Source organism: Lygodium microphyllum, chromosome 1 (assembly GCF_053477565.2).
Source record: "Lygodium microphyllum isolate KBCC chromosome 1, Lygodium_microphyllum_v1.1.10, whole genome shotgun sequence".
NCBI classification, from domain to species: Eukaryota; Viridiplantae; Streptophyta; class Polypodiopsida; order Schizaeales; family Lygodiaceae; genus Lygodium; species Lygodium microphyllum.
Window position 1 is genome coordinate 108,907,618 of NC_141135.1, and position 24,594 is coordinate 108,932,211.

General features: G+C 43.1%; 1 protein-coding gene across 2 annotated transcripts; it reads right to left on the reverse strand.

Annotated features, from left to right (window-relative positions):
• Positions 1 to 1,771: 1,771 nt before the first annotated feature.
• LOC148041527 (S-adenosyl-L-methionine-dependent methyltransferases superfamily protein) lies at positions 1,772 to 23,101 on the reverse strand. Of its 2 annotated transcripts, none has more exons than XM_087680488.1 (6): positions 22,620 to 23,101; positions 20,675 to 20,888; positions 3,255 to 3,407; positions 2,789 to 3,159; positions 2,252 to 2,376; positions 1,772 to 2,101 (listed from the first exon to the last, which is right to left on the reverse strand). In XM_087680488.1, exons 1-6 carry the CDS (start codon positions 22,992 to 22,994, stop codon positions 1,879 to 1,881), a joined length of 1,461 nt encoding a protein of 486 aa, XP_087536614.1. In that variant the 5' UTR covers positions 22,995 to 23,101; the 3' UTR covers positions 1,772 to 1,878. The 2 variants fall into 2 exon arrangements, with proteins under 2 accessions (XP_087536614.1, XP_087536624.1); XM_087680498.1 differs by having other exon boundaries at positions 20,675 to 20,878; positions 22,620 to 22,757.
• Positions 23,102 to 24,594: the final 1,493 nt, after the last annotated feature.

A 24,594-nucleotide genomic window follows, 5' to 3' on the forward strand; every position in this document is an offset into this window, starting at 1 on the left:
TGAGAGAGGAAATCATTTGTTGTAAACAAGATTGAAGCCAAAACAAGAAAATCTACACTTTGACACGGAGCTCTTAATATCACAAAATATTAACATGTATAATGGTAGTGTTTGAAAATTAAAATCCACTATCTAGCAAGAGTTGAATAACATTTATTGATGACCATGATGGTAAATTATAACAAATCCAAATTCAAGGTAATTCTAAGAGACATGTTGTAGTCAAGATAAAATACAAGTGGAGAGGTATTTAATGAGTAACAAGATGCTTTCACTTTTCAAAGAGATGTAAGAAATTATGATATACAAGATGCGATGTCATAAATGGATTGCTTGAACAAGCAACAGTTGTACTCCATTTGATGCTTTGATAAACATTTGGGAACAAACAAACCCAACAACACGCTTAAATAAACATCATGGATGGACTCCCTCGAAATTGATTGGATGACCAAATGGATCTTTGTTCAACTCGAGTTTGTGACATTAAGTTAATCTTATGACACTAAGAATGTCACCCTTAGATTGAACCTGAGTCATATAAGAGGTAAACAATCTAATCATGCATCTAGAGATGGTAGTGACAAGGTTGTCACCACTCAAGTTATTAACAATACCTACATACCAATAGATTGCAACAACATCAAAGCATAGAGGAAGCAAGAGTGGCTAGGGTAACAAGAATAGAGTCACACAATCAAGTACATGGAGGTAGCCTTCAACTTTCTAGTTTATCAATGTTATCAAGTGAGTTCATCATGTAAGACAGAATATTTTGATACTCCAATGCATTGAGCTACAATTAATCAAAACCAAAATAGTAACACTTGATGTAACAATCATCTCCCATCTTTTTTAGTAGTCTATAGCATCTCATAATAGCAAGGTGCATCTGGAGACACACTGTCTCTGCCTTCGAAATTGGAGTCATTAGTGAAGTCTAGATGATGTCATTGTCTGTGCCTGTGGGAGAACCTATAAGCCACAGGAAAGCCACTCATGGTTTGACATCAGGTATTCTGGTTGATGAATTGTATGTCACAATCCCTGGTTATCACAACACCACAATGGTCACACAACCACGGCATATCACAAATCCAATCTGCATTTGCCAATGGAGCCAAGTGCATTCGCCATCTCCAGTTAAATTCTCTGCCATCTAAAGAGGATTCCCTCATGAAGCTCAACTTCAAACTCTATAAAGAGCTCGTGAATGGACCCCCAATAATCATCTCCTCACATTCCCTAAACATAATGATGCAGAAACCTACATTTGTGACTAAATTGATCTGTTCAAGCTGATGTTCGTTAGAGACAGCTAACAAGAGGAGGATCTTTCTTCTTGATATCTTCTTTTCCTCTGTATCCAATGTCAGAATTTGGGCAGAGAGCTGTATGGTACCTCAATCCAGAGACCTCAGGAAATGAGACTTACCCCATGAAAATACATCTTTCCCACCTTATTGCAAAGTTTGTGTGTTCAAACTATCTAGATCTTTCCAGGTCCAGTTATTTCCCTTCAATTCTCGTAAAGATTAATTAACTGAGTGTGATTGCAAGTATTGATAAATCCACAATCACAGAAGTCCTGCCAGTGTACACTACCTAAGCTGACATGATATCAGATGTAACACTCCAGACTCATCGACTTGACTGGTCCTTTGAAGGCACTACCAACTCCTTTCTTTCTTTCCCTATCTAAGAGGTTAGCATTTAGTGGGGAGGGTGCCAACCACTGGCAGGGTTAGTATATGGTGCTGAGCAAAACTGCTTCACAAAACACGAATATGCGTATAATTACATACATCCACATGTATTCATGTAACAATAATACACAAGACAACTCACATGTCCCGTTTCTCATCATATTCATCAAATCTATGTGACAAAAGCAAAACCTCTTGAAACTCTCCTAGACATATCAAATGGAACTTTAAGTATGCTTCCTAACAAGTTTGTTTTCTCCATTAGGTTACTGACCACAGAGCTAGTTGTTCCCGCAATACCTCGGGAGACTACCAAACAAAGATTCTGTTGTCTGGGTACTCCCACTGTAAAAGCCACTCCAGGATTTTCTGTACTTGCAAAAAGCAACTTATCCCTGCAGAGACAAAAAGTGCTGTCCTCAGTACTAAATGCATATGCATACAAGAACAGACTTAAATCCATTCACAAATAGATTTTCAACTAGCAATAGACAAGCATATAAGACAATAATTATACTCCAAGAGACAGGTACAGCTATGCATACCTGTAGGAGCGGGAGATATTCAATATTTTCTTCCCACCTGGAAGGTCGGGATCAAAACCAGGTCCAAAATCCCCTGTGATTCTTTCTAACAAGGATGGAGGCGGCTTATCTGTGTGTAGATTCATCTATCATAATCATCACAAAACTGTGAACCATTAAGGCATTCCAGGCACTTGGATATTGTGAAGTATGTTAACTCCTATGCAATTTTCACAACCTAATCATGAATTTTCTGAAGTTGGCATGATGTAAAAAAGCAGCTGGTAACAACTATAAGTTAGAGAAAAATCTGGTCAGATTAGTTGCAAGAAAGGTGCGTTCAAGTCCCTTGACACAGATAACACCATCACACTCTGCAAAGCACACAGCTGCTGGATTCAGCTGCTGTCATTGTTTACAGTTAAACAATGCCTGAAAGTAACTAAATGTTGGTGCAAACACAGTGTCTTCACAATAAACTTGGCCAGGACCCCATGTTCTTTGATATTAGCCAAAATGCAAATAGAAAGGACTATACGAGTGTTATTTGTTACATACCACAACAGTTCCATGGACAGGATGTAGAAGCTGAGTGAGGGCAGAAAGGAAAGGCCCATGATAATTCCACAAGCAGAAAGGGACTTCATCCTGCCCATCAAACGCATCTACGAACACCAAATCATAATAGTGCAGACGCGACCCCATTATCTGCACCTTTTTCAAAACGTCACAAACATACGATACCCCATCTGCCTCAAATCCAGCAATTCTTCTCTGTAAACCACCCCACAGGGACATTCCTAAAGCCTTCGAGTTAAAATTACTCGCAGAGTGTTCCAAAGAATTGAATGCATTAGCAGGAAAGCCCATGAACTCAGTAGCTGCAGATATTACTGTTTTGTCAATTTCCACCACCTCCACAAAACATCCTGAGAGGAAACTCATTTGCTTTTAGAATTGCAAGTTCAGGGTTTTCAAGTGACTTCATGATCTTTAAAAACCTAAAATATAATTAAGATGGCACCTTGAACTTTGTTGGCGAGGAAAAGTGGGAGGCTGCCACCCCCCAATCCAATACACAGAGCGCACAATCGCTTCTCTCCTTTTAAAACAAGCTCTAAATCTAAGCCGGCACAGCTTATACTTGCAAGTGCAGTAGATATCATGCTCTTCAAATCTGTCAGCTAAACTGTGTTATAAAAATACCCTCCATTGCAATAAGAAAAGTAGTCTGTTCTAAATGATCAACATTGTCTGTTCAAGACTATCTACTCCACAGGAAAAAAGACAAGATAATTCTCTCTTTTCAAATTTATCCACTACCAAGAATAACAGCTGCACAAATGCTATCTCCATTCAAAATATCTAATAGAAAGGTCAACTGATGAACAGCCAGGAAATAAGCTTTTCAAATCACCAACTGGAAAAGATATGTAGGATTATCCCAAACAAAACACACAAAAATATAAAACTTTGTATACATTATCTGATAAGTAAAACAGTCTTTGTATAATGGATGCAAGAAAGTGGAATTAGCATTCAAATGATCCTGAAAAGGTATAACAAGTTCCCCCAATAATGGAATTCCAATGACCACGCAAACAAAGAAGCTATAAACTCATCAAAAACATGAGAAAATTTTTCAGATATGATGGAAACAGAGGCACAAGATGAGCAGACAGTGAAGAGAGAACAGAGGCAGAATAAACTAGGATTCCATGCTGTGATCCAGGCCCAAAATGCTACCTATCAGTGGCAAGCAAGGAGTCTTGACTCCCAGAGCTTTACACAACTAAGAGTTATGTGATTCACAGCAGATTAATTTGAACTCCATGCCGTGCAGCAAGAAATGCATCTGAGCATAGTCACATGAAACTCTGTTCCATGGCTTAAAGAGCTTGGGAACACGTTCTATAAGTGTCATCATTCCTATTCCTGTTGCACAAACATGCATAGTGTGATGAAGCTATCTTAGGGAGTATATGGGTGAAATCCTTAGACACAAATCACTTCTTATATATATGAGAGTGTTGTGCAATGCTAAATTGAAATAGTTATGTGATTTGAGCCTTGTACCATCTTATACTAGAAATCTTGTCAATATATCCCAATGACATGACCAAGATGAGTTGGCCCTTCTCGCCAAGTTGTTTCTTGGAAAGCCTGTCAACTTAATGCTTTTGCTGAGCTTGGACTTCAAATAAGATGTAAGCACTACAGGGCGAGGGCTTCCATCCAGAAGGGAAGAGATTCCTTCAAGATGAGCTGTCCTTGTACCGCAATCCATAGAGTGGGTACTACATACTCCAGAGGTGTGATGGCTTCTAGGCCAAATGCCGATTTGTAACGTGTCATTCTAGTAGCGGCCTTAAAGTGTAGTAGGCCCATACTACACCTAGAAGCTTGGTATCCCTATCTTTTCAATTTTGATCTACCAATTTAGTTAAAATTTTACAAAGCCCTTTGTTTGTGGATTCTGCTAAGCCATTAGGTTGCGGATAATAGGGTGATGCATTAGTGGTTATGCAAGTCTTTGTTGCAAATCTACTTCTTGAAGCACTTTCACGCTTATTTATTGGCTGCTCACTGCATATGCAATCAATTTGATGCAAGTTTTGTTAAAAGACAATGGAGTGAAATCTCAAGATTGTGGGATGGGAACCTTGCCTTGTCAAGTTTGCTGTGTTTTTCCTTACGTACGTGCACAAATGCTTCACAGCCAAACACTTTCAAGAGTGCATACGAAGGTGGCTTGCCCGACCACACTTCTTGGGAAACTCCCCCCCCCAAGACCTGTTTAGTGACTGATTAATCAAGTGTACGGCTGTCATAACAGCCTCTCCCCAAAAACCATGAGGTAAAGCAACATGAGACAGCATCGTACGGACCTTATCCTGTATGGTCCAATTCACACACTCTACAACTCCATTTTGGGGTGAATTATGAGGGGCAGTGAGCTCCCTCTTTATCCCTTTGCTGTCACAAAATGCCTGAAAGACCTTGGACACATATTCTCCACCATTGTTAGAGCGAAGACACTTAAGTGTCTTATCAATCTGATTTTCAACCAATGCCAAGAATTTTTTAAACTTGTCAAGCAGTTCGTCCTTGCTACGAATAGGGTAAACCCATACCTTCCGTGTAGCATCATCGACAAAGGTGACAAAGTATTTCTTTCCCCCTAAAGATAACCCTGGCATCTGACATACATCGGAATGTACTAACTCTAGAGGAGAAGATTTCAGTGAAAGAGACTTCTTATGAGACGTTTGTGCATGTTTACCATAAACGCAATGATCACAATGCTCAAAATCAGCATAATGGAGACAAGGCAAGTAACCCAAACGAGAAAGCACTTTCATTCCAGTTTGACTCATGTGTCCCAACCAGCCATGCCACAAAGAAACACTTGCCTGCTCGGTCACTGCAACAACATGGTCACACACACTAGATACATGAAGAGGATACAAGGTATCACTTTTACAACCTCTGGCAATCACTCTAGATCCCTTACAGATCTTCCATTTCCCATCACCAAAGGTGGTATGAAATCCATCGTCATCTAGCTACCCGGTGCTAATCAAGCTCTTCTTGAGCTGAGGTATATGCCGTACATGCTGAAGTGTGAAGATACAACCATGCTGAAATTGCAACTACACACTGCCAATACCTGCAATGTCACATGCATAGTTGTCCCCAAGATGGACAATACCATGTCGACCCCCTGTGTAGTCAGAAAACCACTCACAATAAGGGATAACATGAAAGGAAGCACCTAAATCGAGAATCCAAGTATGCATGTCATCATCCGTATCTGCAAGTAAAACATGTGTACTAAAGTGTGAAGAGACGAAGAGTACGTCATTGCCACTGTCACTGTCATGAGTGACTACATTCACCTCTTCAATTTTGACACTGCTCTTCTTAGGCTGACTCTCTTTCTTCTCTTCCTTGCTATCATCTGTCTTCTTGCCCTTTCCTTTCTCTTTCTTCCATTTGTAGCAGTAACATTTAAAGTGACCCTTCTTGCCACAATGATTGCATTCAACATCCTTACCACGTGATTTATTGCGTCCCTTGCTATCAGATTTGCCTTTCTGCTGTGATATGCCCCTAGTATGCAAAGCACTAGAAGACTTACTGGATGCATTGTTCTGCCGATTCATTTCTTCCATGAGTAGAGCACTCTCTACATCAGCATACAAAAGCATCGAATTAGAATTGCTCATAGCAGTCCTGAATGTATCCCAACTCTCTGGCAAAGTGCAGCAAGAACGTAGCCTTAAATTGTTCATCAATCTTGAACTCCAAGGCAACCAGCTAGCTGAAAATGGAGTTAAACTCACTCAAATGAGTAGACATCGTTGTACTCTCTTTCATACGCAAATCCATAAGCTATTTCAGCCAATAAACTTTGCTTGCGGCACTCTTCTGTGCATACAATTCTTCTAGTCGAGTCCAAATAGCATAGGCAAAATCCAAACCTTCAATGTTAAACAGCAAGACATCAGAAATCGATAGCTCGATGGTTGAGCATGTAACTTGCCCCTTTGGTCTTAATCGGGTTTGCCTACTTCTGCAACAGGATATTATAGCATTGTTTTTGCCTGATTGCAAAGTTATGTGCTCCTTCAAGCTTCTTAATGTGCATGAGATTACTACTCTCACTGCTGCCAGCCATGATTTTCAGCCCAAATGTGACCAAAAAATTCAGCAAATGCAAGCCCAAATTGTCACACAAGTGACCAAGGTACAAGTAAGTACCAACCAGCAATAAATAACCAGGTAAAAGTAGAAATTCAGATCTGCAAATAAATTTTCAGAAGCACTAAGCCTTGTGCTACAGCACTCCACAACTGATTACAGCTGTTCCAAGGACAAATACATCACATTACATGATAAGTCCCAAATTTTAGCTGCAATTTCTGTTGTGCATACACCCACGGGCACTCCGACATGCATAGAATAGGCCAATTTTGCCAAAATAGAGCAATTTCAGTAAAACCCCCAAATTTTTCCAAGTGCTAGATGTCCAAATTGCATGGAATTAAACCCACATGTACATAAAATGACCAAATGGCGCACAAATTTCACCCAAACAGCAAAAGCCCCAAATTGCACGGGGTCCAATGTGCATCAATGTCGAGAAATTGGGTAAATTTCTGCCCAATTCTTGCATGTACATGAAAAGCCCCAAATGTCAGAGGCAAAATGTCACAAATTCCTACAATTTCTGAGAAAAATATCACTGTTGTGTCTTACTCGCATCAAATCTGGACAAATCCCCAAATTTCTGGCACAAATCTGCCCAAAATTCTGGACTGTGCTTACACACACGAACGCCCGTCAGTGGGCAAAGGGCTTGCTTGCAAGGAACCTTTGAAAAAATTAAAAATTTTGCAAAGGAAAAAATGACGAATCTGCCCCGTTTACAGCCGCCGGCATGTCGCCTGCTCGCGTGACCTGCGTCTGACCAGAAATGACGTATTTGACCTCTCCTGCAACCACGTGACTGCATCTGACCAAGGAATGATGTTTTGACCTGCGCTTGCAACCACTTGACTGCATCTGACCAGGAATGATGTTTTTGACCTGCGCTTGCAACCAGGAATTGTCGCCTGATTGAAGCATGACCTGTTGACCTACGCCTGACTGCACGAGTTGTCACTTGATTGAATCGTGAAAGAACAATGACGAGCTGACCTGCACGGACTCCAAGAAGCACTAACACCTTAGCCGCAACTCCAATACCAGTTTGTTGTGACAGAAAGCGCGAGGATCGAGACACGCAATGCTTTCTCACAGCACACAAAGAGAGAGAGAGAGAGAGAGTGCAGAGTAGAAAGGAGAGTGAGCACGACACTTGATGTTCTTGGGTACAATGACGAGTGTACCTCTTTAGGTTTTTAGATATATATATATGAAAGTACAAATGTGCTAAGGGTGTGTTCACACCCGTGCACATATAAAAGGCACGATGGCCCTTTATTCCCAACAATGCGAAGGATTGAGTGGTGGGTGGAGACCCCCTTTGAAACTGGAGGAATAGGAGCCCCCTCTAAAGTCACAATAGATGTAGATGTCCCCTCGGAGGGCAAAGAAAGATCATCCCCCTCTGAATCCCCCTCTGAGGTAGATAGGAAATCCAAAAACTCATGGATCACGGACTCCGAAATGTCTGAGGATGAAGAAAGTGCCGCCGGTCGTGCCGAAGAAGGTATCTGGGGGGGTGGTAAAAACTCCCAAAGGTGGCCTCTCGAACAACCTGAGTAGGCGAGGGTGAAGGGTGGGGCTCAGAGTAAGCAATGAGTGGGCAATAGTCACTGCTTCTCAATGGAGCGGACCAGAAAGCCGAAAAAGAGGAAGGAGTTGAGCAGCCACTGCCTCTCGAAGGAGAGAACTGATGAGGAGACGGTATCAAACAATCACTGTCTCTCAATGGAGCGGACTGCAAAATAGTGGGTCATGATAGCCACTGTACCCGAAAATAGGTGGGAGAAGACTACCGCTAGCATTGTGATGATCTCCAGGAGGTCGTAACGCTAATCAATCCTCCATGTGCTCGAAAGGCCTTAGTGCGCATCGGATGCGTCTTATTGCCTTGAGCATAGTACTCTGATAGCCGATGTAGAACGATCTCTGTGGCCCAGAAAGGAGAGGTAGCAAAGGTAGTACCGGGAGAGGCATATACTCCAGCAGGTGGGAAGCAAAGGTCGAAGTCGGCAAGCATCGGTGGAGTGTCCGATGATGCCACAATAGGAGCACCCAATAGATTGATCATCTGTTGTTAAAGAAGCCATGGGTATCAATTTGCCTTGCTGAAGAAGGAAGAGATCAGCCACAAAACATGAACTACAATGTCCACCTCAAGGGTTGGGAGGGCAGTGGAAGGGCTAGAAGTGAGCTGCCAGCTGCAGGGAGGAGCTGCCAACTGCCAAGGAGGAACCACCGACTGCAAACGCAGACTGCAATAGTGAGGGAGGAGCCGCCGGCTACAAAATATCACTGCCAGTAGTCTAGCTGAGCCGCCAACAGCAGAGGAGCCACCAGCAATCTAATTGAGCTACCAGCAACAATAGGGAGGAGCCACCAACAGTCTGGCTGAGCCACCAACAACAGAGAACAGGTGTTGGAATACTGCCAGGTGCAACAGAAGAGCTGCCAGCAGTAAATGCAGCAAAGGGGAAGTGGAGGCGGCAACAGCGGGAGGGAGCAGCCGCTACTTAGGGTGTTGATGCAACAGAAGAAAAAGAGAAGTGGATGCTGAACCCACCACCCGTCTTTGCCTTCACTGGAGTGGAGGATCTTTGCCACTGTTTGAGCAGATCTAGCTCTGATACCATGTCAAAAGAAGACATACCAACGAGACAGTAGGTTTGTGGGGAGGAACACGAGGTGAACTCAGTAAACACTAAGAATAGGAGAGAGGAGAGAAGAAACTCTAATGAATGGAATGATGAAGATCTAAATCAAGGAGTGAATGTGATACAAGGGAATAAGAGTGTCGTAGCACAGGGAAGATAATGAAGACAGCCATGAACCACGAACCGCAATGTTTCCCTGAAGGGGTGTGAAGGGGTGTGAGGGTAGCGGAGAGGCTGGAGAGAAGAGGTGACGGACTAAATGAATCAGCCGTAAAGAATGAGTGATAGAGGCAGTCTATAAATAGACAAGAGACTGTCTAGGGTAGCGCCCGGAGGGAGGGCGCCGGCTATCTAGGGTGGCGCCCCACTGTGAGCGCCCAGCCTCTTTTTGGGGCTATCCACTGTGAAACCCTAAACGGAAAACGGAAAACGCAAAACCCTAAACACAAAACGCAAAACGCAAACTGCATGTGAAGGGTTTCTCAACACAGGTATGGCTGGCAATAAGCATAACCCCATGTATGGTAGCATTTGTATGATGCCTAGGGCACAAAGTGGCATATTTGGTAATGCATCTATACCCCAAGGTGCTTATGAGTCTCAAGAAAAGAGTGTTGGTCATGCAAATCCTTCTTTTGGTGTTGGTCATGATGCAAATACAACAAATGCACCCTTTTTGCAGCAGCCAATGTATGACAACTTGACTCCCAAAGGGGCAGCAAAAGACTACGACAAGGGTGGAAAAGGAGTGAAGTTTGAGTCCTTTAGTGGTGCACAATATGTTAGCAATCATGTGTCTTGTGTGGTCATCTCCTGCCTATGAGCCTTAATCTAAGTTAGATAAGGACATTAGGAGCTCTAACATTGTCTTTGTTTGTCATTTTATGTGTTTTAGATGGAGGGCACATTAGTGCATTTCTTTTTGTGCACTTTTAGGTATTTTTTAGGGATTTGACCACATTTAGGGTTTTCCCTCTTTTTCACCTGTATATAGGCAGTCTGCCCTCCCACTTTTATTATTCATTATTCATTATTCATTATTGATCCTTCGTGATCAGCCAACCCTCCTCATTTTCTCATCCCCCTACTACCGTCTGGTGCCCACACTAACACGTCGAGCTGCGTGTTGGAGCTGACTATTGCAACCTTGTACCTTCCGTCATTGCAGTCACATTGTTCCTTCTCTCTCATGCGTTCTCTCTTTGTCTCCTCTTCATGTTCACTCTCCTCTTTTTGTTGCGCAGTCTCACATGGTATCAGAGCTTACATGTGGGAGCCGGAGATATCGAAGAGGAGCGTGTTGTCCGCAACAAAACTTGCCAGGCATCATCCCCATGTGTTGCAGGCCTTGAGCTTGCCAGGCATCATCCCCATGGGCTACAGACCTTGCACCTTAACTCATCCCCACGTGCTGCAGACCTTGCACTTGTTGGAGTCAAACAGGTAGGACGGCCTCTTTCCAGCCCTTTTTTAGGCTACATTTACCATAGCAAATTTGTGTTTTGCTCCTAGGTGGCCTTTATCAAGCTAGACGGCACCATTACTGCACTGGGCAACATCGAACAGGCTGGGTGGCCATTCTATTGCCTAGGTGACACTAAAACAAACCTGTGTTTTCCGCAGGCAGCCTTTGGCACATGTGCTGCAAAACCAGGCCCTATATCACCTGCGTTTTTGTGCAAACAACCCACGGCACACTTGCTACAGGAGTAGCCTTCCATTGTCTGTGTTTTCTGCAAGCATTCCCCCCCCCCCCCCCGAATCTACGTTTCGCTACTCGGCAGCCTCCTTGCTGCTAGGCGGCACCCTTTAAGGTTGGGTGGTAGTTCTTCTCGGTCAAGCGGCACTGTTCTCTATTCGGCGGATTGTTTACAAGTGGATAGCATCCTTTCTTTGCTGCGTTTCAAACTGGCTAGTCTTTTTTGACCAAGACGACTTCTTTTTGGTGCTGAGCGGCCACATTTTTCAAGCCACAACAGGGAAAATTCGCATTTATTGTGGGTACACCATTTTCAAGCACTCCTGCCACCTGGTTCTTTACCAGTCCCTGGATTGCCTATGTTTCTAGGTGTAAGCCCTATGTTCCTCTACATTTACTGCTCCCTCTCTTTGCTCGGCATTGTGTGTTCCCTTTAGCATTGGATACTCCCCGTCTACCTTGCATCAATCAGTTTTCTTCTATACCGTGGCCCAACGGACCCTGATTATCCCAAGGACACCTCTTATTGATCACCTTTATTCCAATTGCAACATCTTGTTTGTTTTCTTGCAAGTATTTCTTGAAGCACATCTATGGGCGACATGTATGCTATGGGGAATCGTGTGGTTCGGGATCATTCTGACCAACCACATGTTAGCGATCAGCTCCCTACCACATCAGCATTAAAACAAGGTTGAGGCGAGCGTGGGCGTGCGAGAAAAGAGAAGATTTGCTGAAGCTGCTGCTGTTTTTCTACTGTTAGAGAAGGAAGAAGGCTGTGTTTTTTCCTTCAAGTGCAAATTTTACCTTTTCATCGCCTCCGGCGGCGGCTAAAGAAGGTTCAAGAATCGGAGAAAGGAGCCCTAGCAGGCTGCGTTTTCACAGTCATAGGGGATTTCTTTTGCGTTTGTGCAGGCATTGCAGGTGAAGATGTCTATAGAGACTGACGTGGAGTTCCAAGCGATCATGGACCGGAAGGTGCTGCATCTGGCGCGTGATGATGTTGGCCATATTGGAGTCTTATGATTTGGCGGAGCTTGTGATGGAGGAGATCAACCGGCCCTTGGTGAGAGATGAGTCCAAACTCTCTTACAGTGCTCGTGCGGAGTTGACCAAAGCCCAGTCTCATTGGGACAAACTGAATGCCAAGATTCGTTCTTTTCTTTTTCTGTCTTGTACAACAGCCATGATAGCCCATATAGAGCACCTGACGGTGGCTCGGGAGATATGGCTAGAACTTGACCAGATGTACAGCCAAATGACCCTTATGAAGAGGGTTTCTTTGGAGGTGCAGATGCGGACCTTGTTCGTGAATAAGTCTTCTTCACTTCGGGAACACATCAACAAGCTTCGGCAGCTTCAGATGCAGGTTCAAAATGCGGGAAAGCCCATTTCCTCCAAAGACATGGCGATCACTCTATTGTCCCAGTTGCCGCCACGATTCGGTACTTTTTATTCCGCTCTTATTACTTTAGGGTGGGAGTCGACTCTTCGATGGGAAGAGTTGGTTGCTATGGTCTTGGACTAAGAGGAACAATTGAAGGGACAGAATGCTTCCAAATCAAAGGCATTGGTTGGTCGAGCCTCTCAAAAGAAGGGGAAGGACCAAAAGAAAAAGGAGGAGGACAACAAATCCAGGAAGGACAAAGAGAAAGAATCGACCTACCATATTTGTGGTAAGACTGGCCATTGGAAGAAGGATTGCCCCGACAAGGACAAAAAGGACACAAAGGATTCTGGAGTGGTAGCTGCACCCTCATCAGCTACTTTTCTACACTTAGCAGTCATAGAGGACCCTACACCGAAGACTTCTGATGCTGCGATGACAACTCCCCAGGCTCGAGAGTGGATTGTGGACAATGGTGTCTCACGGCACATGACTCCTTCTACTGTTGGTGTTGCCCATTTGCGACCCTCGCGTGGGCAAATTCTCATTGGGGACAGCTCTTCTATGTCTATTGCTGCATGGGGTGGGATGCAACTAATTCCAAATGGACGTGGTGGTACTCACACATCTGAGGTGTTACATGTGCCAAGCTTAGGGTATCACTTGCTTTTGGTCCATAAGATTTATTCTCTTGGTCTCTTGGTGGAGTTTGACAGTGATGCTGTTGGAGTTCTTAATCGTGGATCGAGGAAGGTTCTCTCTTCAGGGTATGAGGAGAACGGCATCTACAAACTGAAGTCTTCTTCCGCTCTTACCTCTCTTCTTCTTACCTCTCAAACACAATCCGAGCTATGGTATGCTCGGTTTGGCCACCTGAACTATGGGTATCTTCGGAAGGCGTCGTGAGGATCGCTTGTTCGAGGTTTGCCGGACATAGTGGTGAGTTAGCACCCATGTGTCTCCTACATTCGTGGGAGAGCTTGGACATGGCCACAGACCCTTGTAAGATTTTTTGCAATGCGAGAAGGTTGAAGCGCAGAGATAGATAATGTTTAGTCGCCTCCTATCCCTTCTCCTTCGCATGCTCCGCCATACCTTCTAACCTTTTCTTCGCATCTTGTCCAACCTCCTTGGTCCTTTGAGTGGCCTCATCCGCAGTTCGCTTCAGACTGTCGGTGATATCCTGGCTCCTTCGCTTTGCATTGTCAACACCCGGGTTGATCTATGTTTTGTTGTTGGTCTCTTGGCTGGGTTCATGAGTGCGCCCCAACAGGTGCATTGGCAGGCTGCTCAGAGGATACTACGGTATTTGAGGGGGACCTCCAACTTAGGGATTCATTATCCAACAAGGATAGGTGCTTCTCATCTTGTTCTTGCAGGTTGGAGTGATTCAAATTGGGCTGCGATGTGGATCACAGGCAGTCTACTACAGGTTATTGTTTTACCTTGGGTGTTGGTACTATCTCTTGGAGTAGCAAGAAAAAGCCCACGGTAGCCCTATCTTCGACTAAGGCAGAGTATCGGGCTGCGTCTTCTACCACATGAGGCTGTGTGGCTTCGGCAGTTGTTGGAGGAGCTTGGCTACCCCCAGACCTATCCTACTATCTTCCAGTGCAACAACGAGAGTTGCATCGCCTTGGCATGTAATTCCGTATTCCATGCCCGAACGAAACACATCGAGATCCAGTATCACTTCATCAAGGAGAAGCTTCTGGATGTGACCATTGATGTGGAGTACTCTAAGACTAAAGATAATCTTGCAGATTTGTTTACGAAGGCACTTCCCCAAGCTTTGCTTCATCGACATTCCAGATCCCTACATCTGTTGCCTTGTCCAGGATCTGAGAGGAGGTGTTAGTGATCAGTTCCCTGCCATGTCAGCAGTGCCACGTGGCAGTTTTGCCACATGGCAGCAGCAGTCGGACTGTCGGCGACTGTCGGCCGACCTGCCTATTTTGACATTTTTACGAGGCATTCTTTTCAGCCTTTTAAAGGCTGAGTTTCCAGCAGTTTTGATCACTTGTATCTGACAGATTTCAGTCTGTTGGTGACAGAGACAGCACTCGGGCTGACAGAGATCAAGGTCCTCAAGGCGGAGACATACGCAAATATTCTCTCTACACCTGTGTATAACTTATACAGCATTCTTCACTACAGATTTTCTATGTTTCACAGTCTCTTTCTCTCTCTCTTCTCTCTCCGTTCACTCTTTGTCATAGTCATTCGCTTCCGCATTGCTTCACTCTAACACCACCATCTTATTACTCTTTCCTATTATATTATTCCGAAGCTTCTAGTCTCTGATTGGCATTGATGGCATCTCCTGAGCAAGTACCGGTCCTACCCTCTCCACATCCGACAAGCTGGATGGGACGAACTACCCTCTATGGTCGTGCCGCATGGGGTGTCTCCTTGATGATAAGGACCTTTGGGATTTCGTTGCAGTCCCTATATCCCAACCTATCATCAATCCTCATGGTGTGACCGTGGATTCGGCAACTTTATGTGATCAGTTCAATGCCAAAGCCCACTCCTCTCCCTTTGAGTTGTATAGATTCTGTGCTCATGCATGTTTGACATCTTCACACCATTGCAAAGATTTGGAGGAGATTGGCATCTCTCTTCCGGATTTAGATATTTGGGCATTGATTATCTCTTGAGTTGAAGCTAAGATAGCTTTCAATCGCAAATACCCTACGATAAGGAATCACATCCACAAGATGGAGAAGATTCGGGATGAGCTTTCATTCCTTGGTACAGACATTTCTTTGAAGGACCTAGTTGTGACACTTCTCTCACATCTTCTACCGCCAACATATGATATGTTCTACACTAATCTTCTCACTTCTCATAGGCAGGAGACTCTCACTTGGGAGGAGCTAGTCCCATTGGTGCTTGAGCAGGATGCGCGTCACAATGAGCCAATTTCTTGCGAAGCCTGTGCACATGGCTGTGCTTATGCGATTTTCTCTACAAATACTAGATAAGCCAAGCAAAAGAAAGAAAAGAGGCAAAAGTTGGAGTCATCTTTCCCGCTTGGCTCTTGGTCCCTATGGCACCTTCAATAGTTCCTCACTATCATCTCATAGTTGAGTTGGAGGCTTGGCTCACCCATCCCCGACTGGAGTTTTTTGGAGTGATCCATTTGAGGCCTCTCTGTTTCCATTGCCCTTTGGTGGCCTTCCATTTGATCAGCTGTTTATACAACGAGGGGGTCTTCCTCCTTGGTTGGCATTCTTCATCGATGGACTATCTCAACATTGGCACTCTTCCTGCCACCCTTGGATCCGCATCTCCTTTGGCCTTCTGCCACATCTAGGATCTAAGAGGGGGTATTAGTAGTCATGTGTGTCGTGTGGTCATCTCCTGCCTATGAGCCTCAGTCTAAATCAGACAAGGACATTAGGAGCTCCGACATTTTCTGTCTATCATTTTATGTATTTAAACACACTTTAGATGGAGAGCACATTACTTTTTGTGCACTTTTGGCTATTTTTTAGGGGGTTTCGCCACATTTAGGGTTTTCCCTCTTTTCCACCTATATATAGGTAGCTTGCTCTCCCACTTCCATTATCCATTATCCATTATTGATCCTTCATGATCTGCCAGCTCTTATTTTCTCATTTCCTTGCTACCATCTCGTGCCCACACTTACACATATAGTTGCAATGTTGGGGCCGACTGTTGCAGCATTGTACCTTCAGCCATTGCAATCACATTGTTCCTTCTCTCTCCTGCGCTCTCTCTTTGTCTCCTTCTTCTCTCTGTGTTCACTTTCCTATGTTGCATACTCTCACACAAGATAGGCTAAAAGCCTTGACTTTTATTCAACAATTTGATGTAGCCTATTCAGGGGGAAACCTCACTGAATCCTCTAAGATTCAAAAGGCAACCACTTTTTTGAAGGGGAATGCATTGTGGTGGTGGTCTATGCTCTTAATGCAAAGTAGAGCACCGTCAACATGGGTACGATTCAAGCAAATGTTTGCATCGAATTGGTTGACTAGTACATTTGAGGTGGACATCACCACAACTTGAAACAAGCTTGATGCAACACAATACAAGAACTTGGAACAATATAATAAGAAGTTTTGGAATGCCTTGTTGCCAGTAACTCATTGTCCACTTCCTCTTCATGAGCAAGTGAAAAAGTATGTATGTGGGCTGCCTAAGGGAATCGGGGATTTTTGCATTACATCCACTATGTCATGTCTTACTCACAAAGACTGTTGCTATTGCCGATGCATTGCTGTATGGAAAGATTTAGGCTTCCAAGAAAGTGGGGAAAAGCTGAATAAGTTGTTAAAGTTTGAGAAAAGGGACAAATCTGAAAATCATCCTAAAAAGAGATCAAAACAGTAAGGAAAGAGCTAGAAATCAATTGCAGAACATAGGGAATTAAGGGGCTGCAATAAATGCTTTGTTTATGAGCAAATAGCTAAGGACTGTCCCAATAGGTACCAAACTGGAAAGTCACAAAATCAAGGAGATCCCAAGGGTAAGAAGCACAAAACATTAGTTGGATTGATACCAAATGTTATTAATTATCGGCCCAATGATGATGCTAGTGAGTTACGCAAAGCATGGGGCAATCAAAGATCAGCATGCTTTGATTTTCTTTGATAATGGAGCACATGTCAATTTTATCTCTACAAACATGGCAGCTTGTCTAGACAACAGAGAGATCAGATGGGACCCATAGGAAGTTGGTAGGCATGCAAGGGCCATGCAGAGCTTGTTTCACCATTGATTGAAAAGCTTCGTTTGCACATTTAGGGACATGTGGACAGCGAAGTGTTCTTTATTGCTTTGCTTGAGGGTTGTGATGTCTTACTTGGTATACCTTGGTGCCATCATGTGTAAGCATTGTTTGATTCACATGCTAAAGTGATCACTATTCAACATAAGGGTAAGACCCATAGTTTGGATGTAAAGTAGAAAGGGAAATAACACATAGAGAGAGTTTGTATCCAAAGCTGAGTATAAGATACTATAGACCGTTTCACATGTTGGAGAGGATCAACAATGTTGCTTATAGGTTGAAATTACCTCCACATTGGCAAATACACAATCCCTTTCATGTGAACTTGTTAAGGCCTTTTCATGGTAATAGAGAAAAGCCCTGAATAGAGGCCTTTTATGATGAAATGGATGCAAATGCAGCGGTTCATTCCAGGCCTAAGGATGTATCTACTAGTATCTACTGAAATTCAGCTAGAGGTTGAGAAGTTAGATGAGATTTCGGTACCCGAGCAGATTTCAGTACATAAAGAGAGAAAGATCAAAGGTAAAGTTTCCAGAAGGTATTTGGTGAAGTTTCAAAACTATTCGCCAATGGATGTTAAGTGGATGGAAGAGGATGACTTGGTAGACCGTCCTCGGTTGTTGCAGCTTTACCTTGAGGCTTTTCAATTAGAGCCAACTTTGGATCGAGCTCAGTTAGGTTCAACAAAGCAGGGGTCCAAAGCATTGCCTAGTGCTCAAGGAAGAGGTAGCACTTCCACTCCTGTGTGATGGACAACTCTCATGTATATTGGATCTCGGGTGTATTTAGCGTGCATCCAAGGTACTATGCTGACAGTATGTCTACCATGAGGTTACTAATCAATATATTAGTCACTGCAACTGGTATACAAATGGGTATGGTTTTCACTGTGGCTCTAAAACTATGCATTTGCATTTGTAAGCATCAATCTATGATCATCACAAATCGATTATCAGTTGCTGGTTTTTTATGATAATCATTAGTTTTCAATGGCATTCATCCGGTTTTGTGGATGACAGCATGTTTTATATATACCATTGCCAGTTCAGCCATGGTTTATACTCAAATTATGCTTTGCCATGGTTATTTTGCCACAATAGTTGAGATATGCTAATGAGAAATGCATTGTGTGGGTTCTTGGCAGCAATCTTGGATTCTTTATAAGTCTTATGTTTTATTTATACTAACTGAAAAAATTTTACGAGTGTTTGGCATTTACATGGTTAAGCAGCAGTGGCCAATGTTGTTTTCACTATGATGCCTTTTGGGAAATTCCAGTGCCACATGTTTTGCTTTGGCACATGGCAATGCAATCAAGGACGACTACCAGGATTTCAAGGGGATGGTCTATCATGAGGACGTGAAATTTCATTGCTTTGCAAACCATTTGATTAAAAGTTGATCAAATGTGCACATGTGAGATGCACGTCAATTATTTCATAGTGTGGGGTCCATGACTCCAATATGGAGAAGAAGGTATTTATGAGCAGCACGTTGACCTTGTAAATCCCAATTTTAATGTCAAATGGTGGCCTAATATGGCTAGATTCAAACAAACCCTATAGGAGGTGGCCACATTGCCAACGAAGCTACATGCATGTGTAGAGTCATTGCCACACTAGATTCTTATTTGGAGGGCATATCGTGGCACAAATTTTGCCACCAAACTTCTTAGGGGAGGTGTAGAGGGGGTGAAGCCCCTCTTTGCAAGGATCCGATGGGGAGGGCCCCTCTCCCCCATGGCCCAAAGGATGTTACACTAAATACCATGAAAGATTTATGGGCCTACATAATATACATTTAGTGGTCAACCTTTGTTGCATGCTTGTTGGCAAAGCATGTATGCAAAGCTCTATTTAGCATAATAGTTTGTGGCACACTTTAAAGGTTAAGCTGTGCCTTTCTACATGCACAACCTTTACTCTCTCTTGTTTCATGTGTGCTATCAAAGCTTCCCAATATAAGCACACAGTTGAGAAGCATCAACAATCTATTGTAATCATTTGCAATAATTAAACCTTTTGATTCTTCAAATTTTCTGTTCATCACTTGCTTACAAATTTCTTGTACTCCTACACTCTCTTTTCTTACCACCATCCACTCAAAAGAGCGACTTTGAAGTTAGGTTTACAATGTGCACAGTTTAGACCCTGCATCTCACACTACCCTCAACTTCTAAAGCCATGAAAACACATGCCTTATGGGCACATGTTGGCACAAAGTCACCACGAGCATAGAATACCCAGTTTCATAGGTGTATGGGCACACCTCAACCATCAACTCAAAATAGTAATTTTGCTACTAGACTAGTGTGTTAAGAGATCACATGTGCACATGTTTAGTCCAACATCCTACACCAGCCACGGCTTCTCAGGATGACATTGTGCCAAGATGTGCCCTATATGCTTCTTGTCAAGGCTGAAAATTATGGGCACCTTATATGGTTAAGGAAACACATCTCAATCTTTCCTGCATTCTTCACAAACAATCCTATTGAATATTGGCTTAGAAGCACATATATTAGGAGGCACATGACATAAGCTCATGGTGAACTGAAGCCCCTGGCATTCCTCAATCACCTTACACAGGCATAATTAATCTCTACTACATCTCTGATCAATACACGCAACAGCCATTTGAAGAAGCTAATTCTCACAGTGGGAAGCACCAAGAAGTCCAATGAATGGTCCATAATTGGCCTGCATACATGTGCTAAATCCCAGCCTCTGTGGTTGAGGCAGGGCCAAATTTCTTGCTGGACACCCAAATAGCCAACCTGTGCACAGGGTAGTAGGCCCAAATGACACAATGCCTCCAGATGAAGATCCCCCTACCTTGAATTCTGAGCTTGCATGGAGCTTTGGATGGAGTATATTCTCAGTCTGTGAACAGAATGTTAAATAGCTCACCTAAAAATCGCTCTACACTTCACCACATAACTACGGCTGCCCCTGTTAGATTTCAGTTACATTTGTCTGTTTCATATATGTTAAGATGGATAGCAATTCAATCCACAAATGACAAACTTTGTGATATGCTTTGACCAATTGAACTTTAATGGTGTCTGCTTTAACTTGGCATGGAAAAAGGCAATAAGTACAACCAAACAACATTCTATGAGCATCAACTTTGGTCCTGATATGCTTAATGACATTTTCAAATGAAGGCGCATAAAATGTGAACCACAACAACTGCAACCACAAAGGCCTTTTAAAGAGACGTGACTCACACTCAAAAGCTAGACAATCAGGTATCTGCAGTAAGAATTGTGAGTTGTCATGAGGTTGCCGAAATGTATAAACTTTTGCAACACTCTGCCGTGTAACATTGTTGAACCTCAGCACCCGCCACTCTGAACCAAGGACTTCCCAACCACTGTCAGTGCCCAACTTCCCTTTTATCCTCTGCAGATCCATTGCAAGTTCCGGCCAATCTTCCAGATCCTAGGAGCAGTGTTAGGGCAAACCTAAATCCTTATGGATCTCCTACACTTGAGACCCATCATAAAGCAAAACAAAACCCTACCATTACAACTGCAAGCAAACAATCTATTGTTCAGAAGTAGCAAAAACAGTTCATAGACTCTTTTTTCCACAAGTGCATGTCAGAGGCTTCCACATACCAACCTCATTCTGTCACCCAACATTAATAGACTAACCCCATAAAGGGAGACAGTGACTGACAAGGGCGTGGGGAGGTTGTTTTGGGCACGCAGGCGCATAGAAGATATGTACTGTCACCTGCCATGCATATGCAGAAGTACAATAAAACAAATCCAAAACTTTGGGGTTAGAATTTCCACTGTTAACTGCTGAAGTGGTCATATTGCTTCAGAAGCCTGAAGGGGTGCACTTATTCAGAACTGCTTGTTGGCACTAACATAAATGGAAGTTACTTGATAAAAACATTCAAGTTCATATGACACAAATTTGGAGAAAATTACCAGAGGGTATGCCTTACTTCAGAGACTGGTGTATCCATTATAAAGACAGACTCCAGTACTCAACAGAGGACACCCAGGTCCTACACACTAGCAACATTCATTACACAGCCACTACCACAATGCATTCCTACCCATAACAGAAGGTCAAGTTCAAATGCTTGCAAACCAGGCCATCAAAAGACAGCAAACACATATGCTGGAATGTTCATCTCATTTGGCAAGGCTAACATTTCCAGCAAAACTCAACCGAGCAGTTTAGCTTGAGGTGACCAGGGAGAAAAGGTAAATCCAACATGTCACATTCACTTCCTTTTCCCGTAAATCTCAGCAAAAGAATCACCGTTTTCTCATCTTTCCCAGTTATGACAGTGCCACTGCTCAAGCATGTCCCTGCCTCTTCTGTCTGATGAGGAAAGAATGAGCTATTATATGTGATTTTTCTGGCAATGCTTGTCACACCTTTGTCAATGACACAGATTAAAACCCGCCATTATATTAATAATAGCATCAGGTAGCTAAGGTGGTCGGAAAACTAAATTATGTACCTTACTAGAACAAGATCTAATGCAGATCCTTGTCTTGGACTTCCTTTGCTGCTGTAAAAATTGTGAAACCCTCGTTTTTGTGTTTCATAAATGGCTATGGTACAGGTAGTGCCATTAACATAGAACATCAACTATTATGTAAAGACAGAAAGAACTAAGTCTAGTCTGGTCGATCACAACAAGCATCATCAGAGTGAGCTAAGACATGCTGTGTACAAAGGATCACCTATTCTACTTCCCTTACATCACTGACAGCTAGCAAACTAATTCCAGCATATACCAATCCCCTTTAAGGTATTCAGCATGGCCCATTTTATATTCCTTACTATCAATTCCTCATAAAATGTTATCTTTGAAGTAGTTGGAATCAGAATGCCTTGAGAACTAGCCCGAGCTGTTGGACAGATTCCTGTGCATTACGCACCCATTGGAGTTTATTGAAAGGAGGTCAGTCTTTCATGTCAAAACAAATGATTACCCGTAAAGGGATAATATGAATCTGAACTCCTAATGCTGCTTTCTTTAATGCCTTTGCTGTTATCAGGTCAACATAGTGAATATGAGCAATATCCTTAACTGAAGCTCTATATTTAGAGGCAAAGGCAGCTTTGGCAAATCTGATTTCTGTGATACAGAGGTAATTTCCTCATAAAAACCCACGTGCTAACTGAGGTGTTGCAACGCACCTTGATAGAGGCCGGATGAGCGGTGACAGAGACTTCTCCATTGCCCTTCTGGGAGGGTCTATTGAAGACAGTGACGCCTTCGTTGCGGCCCCACCCTCCACCCTGTGTGCCCCACCATTCGGCAGAGCGTGTCCAATCACCGGGATCCACACGGCGCCAGACAGCCCGGGCAGCGGCGGCCGGTGGAGAACTGCTGGTTTTTGCGCCCGGAACAGAAGAGCTGCCATTAAAAGAAGAGTAGTACCGCTTCCAGGAACGACTGGACAGCTGGGGTGATAGGGCATTGCGTGAGGCTTGGTAGGTGCGTGTTTTGGACAACGATCCGAGATGGCTTAGGCATCCATGGCAGCATGGCAACACAGACTTCTGTGCCATAGCCCCTGCTGTGAGGTGGTGAACTGAAGAGCAGCTGTGCCGAAGTAATAAAATTATTTCATTTCAGTAAATTGAAAATTGGGAAATTTACCTACTCCTGTCATTTGTGGAATTTCCTAACACAGCAAATCTCCCATTAGCAGTTTTATAGACAAATTTACCTACTCCTGTCATTTGTGGAATTCCCTAACACAGCAAATCTCCCATTAGCAGTTTTATAGACAAATTGGGAAAATTACCTACTCTTGTCATTTGTGGAATTTCCTAACATAGCAAGTTTTATAGACAAATTCCCATGTTGTGAATCATGACAGCATGATGAGCTTCTCCAAGGAGGGAGGGACTCCATACTTAGCTAGGTGCGGTTGGGGACGGAGAGCTATTGGTGGAGAGTTGTTGTCCCCATCTTCCCGTGTGGGGAAAGGGGCCCTTTTTCCTTGTTTTCCCTTTCAGCGTTCAACATCATGATTTTCCGCTCATGAGGCACAACATATCTAGCTAGGTGTAGCCGAGGGTAAGTAACATTCAACATCATGAGCTTGCGCTTGGGAGGCAATGCAACCCAACCAAAGATTGTGGTCTTTTCGTATTTCTCTACCACAAGGGCTATTCTCTATTTCAATTCGTTATACCAATAATCTCCCCTTGAGTCCAATTGTTACTTGCATTAGTATAGGATGCTTGCCATTATCTTAAAAGAAGTTAAGATCTTTTCCACTTAAAGGATCATTACCAATATTAGAGGTGTCGATTATATAATTGATCCTAAATTTGAAGTTAGGTATGTTATGCCTCCCAAGCAAGAGCTCGTGATGTTGAATATTGCCTGCCCCCAACCACACCTAGCTAGGTATGCAATGCCTCCCCAACTAAAGCTCATGATATTGAATACAATAGGGAAAAAGGAGGAAACATAGCCCTCTTTCCCACATGGGAAAATGTCAAAAACTTCTCGTGCCACCAAAATACCTCATATGAAAAGTTCTCAATACATGGTACTAGCTCTCTCTATCAAAGAAATTTCATATGTAGTGACATAAAGGTACTTACATCCACAACGGCGCCAGCTCCCACTCCCATCTCTCTGTGTTCCCATCTTTCTCATAGCTCATGAGCTTAAAATGCACTAGAGACCGATTGGGTATAACTTTTCCCCCATGCATGGATGAACGCATTCCCCATGCATATATTTATTAGATTTTATTTTCTTAGTGTTCAAAAAAATACAAAGGACATTCAAAATGCCCATTTATTTCTCTTCCTTACATGGTTCTTCTTTCCCAATTTTTTTCTCAAAAGAAGAGTCTCTTTCCTAAAAATAAGATCTAAAAATATTAATGCTAATCTAGTATTCAAGATATACATTAATAAAATAAAATTTTTAGTTTTTTTTATTTAGCCAATAAATAAGCACTAGCGCTTAAGCACATACAACCGTCGCGCTAAAGAGCATCCATCAAAAATATAATAATTACATGCTACTTGAGTCCCTAATAAATAAATATCTATGTTGTACCAAGCACAAATCACATTATTCCCTGCCATTTAACTACCAAGCATGAGCAATTGGTGACACACGTAGGCCTACACGTGACAAGTT